At 40.6% G+C, this 9,090-nt stretch overlaps 1 protein-coding gene across 2 annotated transcripts; it reads right to left on the minus strand.

The window, feature by feature from the left end:
* Nucleotides 1–521: 521 nt before the first annotated feature.
* Nucleotides 522–7,822, minus strand: LOC124667265 (poly [ADP-ribose] polymerase 2-A-like). Of its 2 annotated transcripts, none has more exons than XM_047204567.1 (19): nucleotides 7,739–7,822; nucleotides 7,290–7,468; nucleotides 6,844–7,043; nucleotides 6,611–6,738; nucleotides 5,806–5,887; nucleotides 5,332–5,564; nucleotides 5,132–5,246; nucleotides 4,522–4,577; nucleotides 4,221–4,294; nucleotides 3,576–3,622; nucleotides 3,415–3,464; nucleotides 2,928–2,990; nucleotides 2,572–2,652; nucleotides 2,167–2,277; nucleotides 2,008–2,083; nucleotides 1,557–1,699; nucleotides 1,236–1,309; nucleotides 861–966; nucleotides 522–788 (listed from the first exon to the last, which is right to left on the minus strand). In XM_047204567.1, exons 1-19 carry the CDS (start codon nucleotides 7,820–7,822, stop codon nucleotides 693–695), a joined length of 1,998 nt encoding a protein of 665 aa, XP_047060523.1. In that variant the 3' UTR covers nucleotides 522–692. The 2 variants fall into 2 exon arrangements, with proteins under 2 accessions (XP_047060523.1, XP_047060524.1); XM_047204568.1 differs by having other exon boundaries at nucleotides 5,132–5,252; nucleotides 6,844–7,006; nucleotides 7,274–7,468.
* Nucleotides 7,823–9,090: the final 1,268 nt, after the last annotated feature.

A 9,090-nucleotide genomic window follows, 5' to 3' on the forward strand; every position in this document is an offset into this window, starting at 1 on the left:
CCAGAGGCTGTACCAAAATCATCAACAAACGCAGTGAAGACTACGAAATCTAGCACGGTGGGGGACGTAAGAAAGTTTCGACATCATCCGCATAAATTGATGTGCGGTGGCGCAAATTGCGCAAGTAGGCAGTCCTTCGCTCGAGGCCTTCACAATCACCAAACGTGTCATGTCTATCTTGTAACTCAGACCATAGGTACTGCAGAACTAAGATACATTCATACGCCATTGTGTATACTCTCGATTTTTTTTTATGTATTTCCACTTATCCTTTTCCGCCAAAAACCAGTCCCGTTTTCACTTCAGTTTCCGCTTAAAATTTAAAATAGCTGACTTATGAATCTTCAAAGGGAATAGCTCACAGCGCTTGTCGCGGGTGGCTGCATACACACAAACCTCACTAAGAGAACGTAGGGAATTTCTCATCCGCAGGCGATTGAAAAAAAAGTAAGTTACAGTTGATTTTCAGAAAGTCTTTAATCTAGAGAAGTAACATTCATTTCGATACTGGATTGCCTTTATATACACACACAGGATCAGCCATCAGAATCTGAAATCCTGCCTTAAAATGGGAGGAAAGGCCTACACATTTTGCTCACAGAAAAAGATTTAAGGCCCCAAAAGTGGTTGCTGTGATGGAAACGTTATGATCACAGCATTGGCTCCAGCTTCCAGGTTCTCACCAAACTGGTCTACCGTCTCTTGAAGTTGAAGGAAACATGGAGGACGTACCGCATCCTTATCTGATCTATGTTGTAAACAATGTATTCGTTGTACAGCAAGCTACCCTGCAACCAGAGAGGCGGTGCACAATTAATCAAAGTGCTTCTGTATTCTACATGGTTACGAGGTGAACGTACCCTCTTTGAAGGTTCCTCTTTGGGTTTTCCTAGTGGAACAACAACACCATCATCAGTGATCTTTGACTCCGCTATGTTTGGTGCCATCTGGCCAACTCCTTTAGTGCTGCATCAAAATAATTGCAACCAGATGTTTCTCATGCTCATATCAAGTAGCGACAGCAATATTTATGTTAGAAATCAGTACAGCATATAGAAATAGATGATATATCATGTTGATAATTATGTTCTTAGAAAGAGACACATTAAAGCTTCTGAAGAGGTTTCAGTTGATAGGAATGTGCACTTTACAGCATAATGTAATACTAGTGTAACTTTTTGAATTAACAGGTTAGTATTGTAATTTATCAAAAGCATTTTGCTTCAGTAACTGACCTTAGTTTTCCCTTCGGCAGGTCATTAGCATTGTAATCTGCAGTTAGTAGTTCATTCATATCGCCCAGTGCAACCTGAGAAATATAAGTTAAGAGAATGTTAGAAGCAGACCTCACAGAGAAATGTAAGTTATCAACACACGGATAATTTTAGATAACTTGAACAAAAATGGTTGGGCTCTTGAGACCATGGCTCAATCAGATAAGACGAGGTGATTAATACAATCACTGAAGAAAACACAGTCAGTCAAATGGTTGCACTAACACGCAAAATTGTATGCTGAAATTGCAATATCTTGGGAGGCGACAACAACGAACAGACCTCACAGAGAAGCAACACCCCTGATCTAGATGTTTCTGAAGCATAGCAGTAGTTTGCACTCTTGGAGAACATATCAGCGAAATAAACCCCTTTTCCAAACATGTAGCCAGTAACAGGTGCTTCAGGAGGGGCAATTCTCAAACCTGAGAGGAATAACAATGTTAGTTTTATAACTGACATTCATTATGCTAACAAACAGTTCTGGTTTTAAACAAGGGTGATGATCATGAAGGGAGGCTCCACAGGGAAATGGATTTAAATGATAATCAAGCATCAAATCATGCATGTGAAGGTAAATTAGTATTTCCATACATGTGACAAAACCTAAATGCTGTTTCTAGGAACTCCAGGAAGAGCAAATAGTATGTCATAACTCATAAAACAAACGAAGAAAGCTGAGTGAATTTATCTTCCATACTTATACTTGTGAATAAAAAGCATGATATATTACCCTGAGAAAAGATCCCAGCCCAGTTGGACAGACGAGAACCATGCCATAAAAGCATCCTATTTCCTGCACTAGCATACTGCACAGATATTGAGAATCAGACATTTATAGTACTAGTTCTTTGCGATGCTTACACACGGCAGATTAGGAAGACCCACTGACCTTCTGAAACCGCTCTGTTTCGCCATATCTTGACACCTTAAACATTTGCAATACGTCAATAGTATAACCTGAGTGCGTTTTCCCATGCGTATTCGCCAAATATGTTTTTATCTGGGCAGCAGAAAATTTCAAATGTGGTTAACTCAAACTATTATCAGAGTGAACTTGACAAATATCAACATTAGCAAGAGTAAAGGACTAAAAGGGAGTGGACAACAAAAACTAATGTCATTCAACGTGCTAATTCGATCTCTGCTAATAAAATACTCTCGGCCATTTTCAACGAAGGAAATGTAAAAAAAAATCTACATTTAAGTTGTTACAGTGACAGTTGCTACCTTTATACACCTAGCGACCAACATGGAATGTCTAAATGTAAATAGAGATTCTTGGTAGAATTATTACCATAGAGTACTCTTCAGATTGAACTTCTAGAGGCGTAAAGTCACAACGAAGTTGGTTGTATCGAGCATACAGTGGATCCTCCTACATTGTGAAACATGTTAAAGTTAGGTTGCAACATGTGTAAGGATAAACATGTACAAATAATGCTTTAGTCACTTAAACAATGATAATTTGTTTAAGCAACAAGTAGAAATTCATATTGCAGTTATTATTATCCAAGACAGGCTGAAAATGGAGATTTTGCACAAGAACCACAAGCTTGAAAATCTAAGATAAATGGAGAGTGTTCAATTGATAAGAACTTATAAATGCGGATATCGATCTCTGCAATTCGATTAATTTGCAAAATATCCTACCTCATCACTTGAACCATCCTCCAGAAGCTTAGTTGCAATTTCAATCTCACCAAGGGCTTCAACCTATGAAAAAACATCAGAGGTAGCACTGAGAAGATTCTATAGAAACAGGGGTAGTACAGAACTAGAGATAAAGCTGGAATTCATAGAGGGCATAATATATTTGTGAGAAACAATTTGAATGTGAAACTACAATCAACATAAATTTTAAACAACCCTGATAACTTTTTTGAGAAGAATGGCAGGTAAGTTTTCTTCCATAGACAGTATATCTGATGGAGTCTAGAAGATAACAAATAGCATACATATAAGAACATTAGTATACTCGAAAGGACCAAAGGAGGCTGCACTCTATAAATCTAAAATCTCTATTCCAAAGATTCGTTGTTCTAAAAGTTTGCTCGAAAAGAATTATTTGTTTAGCATAAGATTTAAACAAATTCAAGACAGTTAAGTGCTCAAATTAACCCAAAAATAGTAGTATTACCATTTCCAGCTTAGCTTTTAATTTTTGAGGAGTGTCGATAACGTATTCACCTGTCAGATGAAATTTTTAGAAGGTCAGATTTACTCCTAGAAGGTACAAATCATAGCTGAATTGTGAAATGGTGACTGTAAGTTCAGTTAATCTAGAAAGTTGATACTCACGCATCTTCTTGAAACCAAAGTCATGTGGAATCACGGTGTAGAATTCCCTGTCACCAAAGGTAAGAACATCACAATAAACACAAATCATCTAGCCTTTAAAGGACGGCAATTACAAATATAGGAAAAAGAAGTCATGCATTCATAACTATCATCAATTCATGCAAATGTTTCCACAGAAATCTTTGCTATCTCAGACTCCAACATAGAAAGGCAACCATAACCTATAATCATATCCTAGTGAGCAAACCATTCAGTAAGAATCGAAACCTGATGATTTGTTATTATTCAAAGATGACCTAGCTTGCACTAAGAAATTGGCATGTTTAGTTGTTATAAATGGTTGCTGCAGTCAAATCTTTGTCTTTACTCTTATATAGATCCGAGTTGGTGGCCGTCCTTCCACCCATATGAGATCACGTATTAAGTTAGCAAGAAATTAACTACCGAAATCATCATACATTTAATGTAGTAGACATATCATTAACTTTTGATTTACTCTTTAGATTAACGTTTAATTTTAGAATTTTTTTTGCATAAGTCTTAGGACTATGATGACACAAGGTTTAAACAACTCAAGCAATGCAAAAAAAAAAACTGAAGCAGGGCCTGATCATTTGGCTACTACAAAGAAAAGTATAGACTCACCCAGTCAATTGTTCAAGCTGTCTCCTGTCTGCTCGTGAAATAACACTGGAAATCCTCTTTAGAACATCATAACCCTATGGAAAGATATGAATTCTCATCATCAGAATAGAGAGACAAGACAGGATAACGGAAAATTAAACCAAGACCTTGAAATCCAAACTGTTACTGCATATGACAATAAGATCAACATCTAACAGAAGTTCTAGAGTCCATGTTACTAATGTGTGGTTTTTTTCAAAATGTAATCTTATATCCATGCTGAATTCATACTTCCTGACAAAGAAGCATCAATATAACTCACCTTAAGTATTGTTGATTTGCTCAGTTTTCCAAGAGGAAGTTTATCAGCATTATAACCTAGTTGGATAGGCAAGATGAATTAGTATAACAGAAAATGCTACACGGTTAAGTAACAGGAATATACATGTAATAAAAGAACCTGTAGAACGATATAGAACATAAAAAAGTCCAAGCAAACTAATTCAACTCCGGTAGTTGAGCAGATGATCATATTTGGCCATTAACTATTTCTGATCATATTTCTTCATAAAAATAACTCCCATAGTTATAACTGCTGAATCATAGAAACCGAAGTTGCACGGATATGGGTACACATCAGCATATGAAGGTGTTGATACATCATTGAAGATTGCATTAAAAAAATGAACATCAAAGCCTTTTTCCCAAGCAAGATGGGGTAGGCTAAATATGAAACCCAACAGGAACAAACGGAAACCAAAACAAGGAGAGAAAAAAGAAAACAAGGAACAAGTAAGATTCTGGCACTATGCTGCATCTGATAATGTTACCATTATGCAAGCATATAGATATAGATAAGTAGCTCACTGTAAATAGATGAATATTATGATGCTCTCGTCAGTTGACAAGGCATAAATCATCAAGTGACTTACCTATTTCCATCATTTGCTGCTTCATCATGCTTATATTGCAAATGAGGGATATGAATTGTGCAGTTCGAGTTTCAAGCTTTGTAGCTTTTATCTGATCGCCAATGGAACCTTTCTTCTGAATCTGAGTCTAAAATTGAATACCAGACGATTAAAAACAACAGAGGTGAAAAACTGCTAATGAAACTTAAGTCAAAACTCACTGTTTCCTTGTCAACTTCACCGTAGTCCATTTCAAGCCAAGCGTATTTCTTTGCATAAAACTTGAAATTCTTGCGGTTGGACCAAGCGTTATTAGTTTTATCCTCAAACTTCCCTTCAAACTCATATATTGCTTCATCTCGTGTTGAAAAGGGACCATGTAGCTTTTGTTGACCTCGTGCCCCTACTCTCCCCCATCTATTGTAAACCAGAAAGCTTCCGCCAGCGTCAGATTCTACAGTTAACAAGCACTGGTTAATTTTTTTTATTGAATATTGTCATTATTTATAAGGCGAAAAATGCATTTCTGTGTGACATGTTCCAAAAATAAATAGCACTGAAGTAGATGAAAGCAAAAAAAGGAAGTGTCCAACATTTCATTGAAGTAGACATCTCGCTTAAAAATGCAGTGGATAAAGACATTCTCAAGGGAAAAAAAGGTGAGCAAGTAAGCAACAGTAACTTGCAGGACAAACCTAAAGCTTGAATGATATAGAACTTATTGTTGTTATCTCCAACATTAGTCTGGTTCATGGTGGCATCATAAATCTCATTACCCTGCAATAAAATATGTATATATATCATAAAGATGAGAAGAAAAATAGTAGAAGGAACATATAACTGTTCAGATCAAAGCATATCAGTTTTAAGGTAGTTAAATATTGGGAATCAATTGTAAGGAGATGGCCATAAGGAAGCTTTGAAGGTACTGTACACGGTCAATACTAAAATGACCAATTAGGGATGCCATTGTAAGTTTTCATTGGTCTATTCTCTAAACACGTAGTAGAGTTAGGCCTGCTATGGTGGTACATAGAGATACAAGTGGGTCAATATTAGGGCACCCTACCCTCTTTAGTGCAAAAAAATGAACTAACTTCTGCAAAATGATGATATCATCAGAAAAGTTAGTCCATTTTGTTGAAGGAAAGAGGGTAGAGGGTTCCCTAATATTTGACCACTTGCATCTGTAGTTGGTGATACATTTGGGTGTCACAAAATGCTATCACATTTATGAATATTTACAGACAAAGTGACAAAGTGGACATGATGTAATCCATCAGGCTCCATATTGATGAGAATATTTAGTTTGAACAAGGAGATCAAATTGTCTAAGTTTGACGTTCAATCGTTCAACAAAAGAATCATGTTTTGCTCTAAACTCGCCAAATATGCATAGTGCGTAGGTAGTAGGAATTCAGTGACACATGGTTACAATTGAAGTGCACATCCAAGGTGCAGTACATGTAGGGAGAAATAGTCAATAATGAACTCACGCACCACTTGCAGTACATGATAGGCCACTTTTATGTGATCGGGGATGTGCTCGTCCAGCACTGCAGCACCTTTCTTCGTGGCTGTGACTATCTTCTCCTTTTTCACCTCCTCCTCAACGTCCCCAACACCACCTGCACCAACAAAATATGTAAACAGCCAAGCCAAAGAACAGTTGAGTGGATAAAGTTGAAACCTCACCCTCCAGTAACCAATATGAGAAACTCAGATGAACCAACCTTTTGCAACTTTCTTCTTGTCCTGAACAGCACCATCAGCAAGTGGCGCAGAATTAGCAGGGGTCGAGAGTAACCTCTCAATAACATCCTTCTTGGTCCCATTAGCAGCGAGACCCCGTGCCCTGGCCAATACCTGCAGCTCACGGTAGCCCATGCCCTCTAGCTGTGTCGCATCCAGCGTAACATCTGTGGCCCATGCCCTCAATCAGGTACAATCAAAATCCTAACCTCCAATAAACAATATACAGAAACTACATATAAACAAACCTCCTGATGCTTCCTTCTTGTCCTGAACACCAGCATCCACAGTTGGCACAGAAGTAGCAGGGGTGGAGAGCAGCCTCTGCATAACATCCTTCTTGCTCCCATTAGCATTGAGCCCTCGTGCCTTGGCCAAAGCCTGCAGCTCGCGGTAGCCCATGCTCTCTACCTTTACCGCGTCCGACGGCACGCCATTTTCCTCCTCATTGTCGGCTCCAGCACGCCTTTTTCTCTTCCTTTTGTTGTCGCTGTCCGCTTCCCCGTCCATGACCACACCATCCATGCCATCCGCATTACATGTCTCGGCTGCAGGAGGAGCCGGCTCCTTCTCTTCCTTACGAATGGCAGCGTCCAGCTTTCGCACCTGGTGGAGAAGGCATCGCAGGAAGTAAGTCGCAAGGGCAATCCCCATATGTGCCAATGTTTGTAATGAGCATAATAAAGATAAACAGCACAGGAGCAACACGTGCGGGCATATCCGCATATGCACGAGCACATGGTGCGCGCGTTTGGGCAACTAAACCGTGCGCCCGACCGCAAATGCTGGAGAGGAACCGCCGGGGCCAGGTGACGCGAGCAGACTGAGGGGGGGCGAGATTACAGAGAGGAAAAAATACAAGGGAATGCGACTCACGAGCGCCGGCTTGGTGCCGGAGGGGTCGAGGCCGCGGCGCTGCAACTCGGCGCGGAGCTCCTCCACCCGCAGCTTCGCCGACATCTCTCAACTTCCCCCTCCGCCTGGCTCCTTGGGGTTCCTGGAAGATTCTGTACAAGGGTTCGGAGGGGCGGCGGAGATGCTCTTAGATGGCAGGTCGCGTGGCGGTGAGAGAGGGATTTGTAGGAGAATGGAAGGTGTGGGGATGGAAATTTTTTGTTTGGGTTTTGAGGAATTTTGGGTGGGTTATTGGGGTTTCTTCCGGGAGAAGAAGGGCGGAGAGTCTATTATTCCTTCCTGGAGAAGCTAGGAGGTGGAGCGCACGGAGAATTGGAGACGAGCGGGAATTGGAAATGTTTTTCCATCAAAAGAATATTGAAAATGATTTTACAATTTTATAATGTTATTATATGTACGTGACAAAGTCTTCCCTGTACTGAAGTGGACTCTGATACAACCTTTGGTGATAGCGTCGTGCTTTGCACATAGTACTATTTTGTTTATTACTCCTTCCTTTCATAGTCGTCGCATCGCAGATTATACGTGCAAATCCGCGATAACTAATAAAGAATATAGTGAATACAATGCAAAATTTTAATTAGATCGTAAGTTTACAAGCCTAACCATTTGTTTGTGCCGCTAGCTAGTTGTGGCATATCCAAGATTAGCTACCAAATCCTTAGTTTTTTTTTCGATCAAGGAGCATAGCCCCAGCCTCTGCATCCAAAGGAATCACAGGGAAATACAAAGATCAATCTCGAAGTCTCCTTCCTAGCGACAACTCGTTATACCTACGATGAAGGGGAACCATGAACAAGGCCATACTACCTGACGGTACATCAACACACATCATCCAGAAAACAAAACTCTGAGGGTGTGCCATTGCACACATCACATAGTTCGCAACCGCCATCTATCTCGAACCCATCTCCAAGCGAGATCAACGTATTGACCGTGCCAGGTCTGCCGTCGATGTCACCAAAACACCAAACAGCTCCACCATCCTGCCCGCGTCCAGCAATCCTCGCCCGTCTTGGATACCCCGCATCTCCACGCTGCTGAGAATCATCGACGACAACGTGGTAGATGAACACCACTCCACCAAAAACCACCTCCATCTAGCCGCTGCTCCAAAACGATGCCCCAAGAGGTAGCACGACGCATGAAGAGCCGCCATCGTCTGATCCTGGCTGGATCTAGGGTTTCCCCGGAGCAGCACGAGTGAGTTCCCGCGGACTGCGACGACGATGCCTTCAAGAAGGAAGCGCGCTTAACGCCGCCATCGCCCGCCAATCTTGACACGGTTTTCACCGGCAGCCGCGAGTCCCCAA

Source organism: Lolium rigidum, chromosome 6 (genome assembly GCF_022539505.1).
Source record: "Lolium rigidum isolate FL_2022 chromosome 6, APGP_CSIRO_Lrig_0.1, whole genome shotgun sequence".
In the NCBI taxonomy this organism is placed as follows: Eukaryota; Viridiplantae; Streptophyta; class Magnoliopsida; order Poales; family Poaceae; genus Lolium; species Lolium rigidum.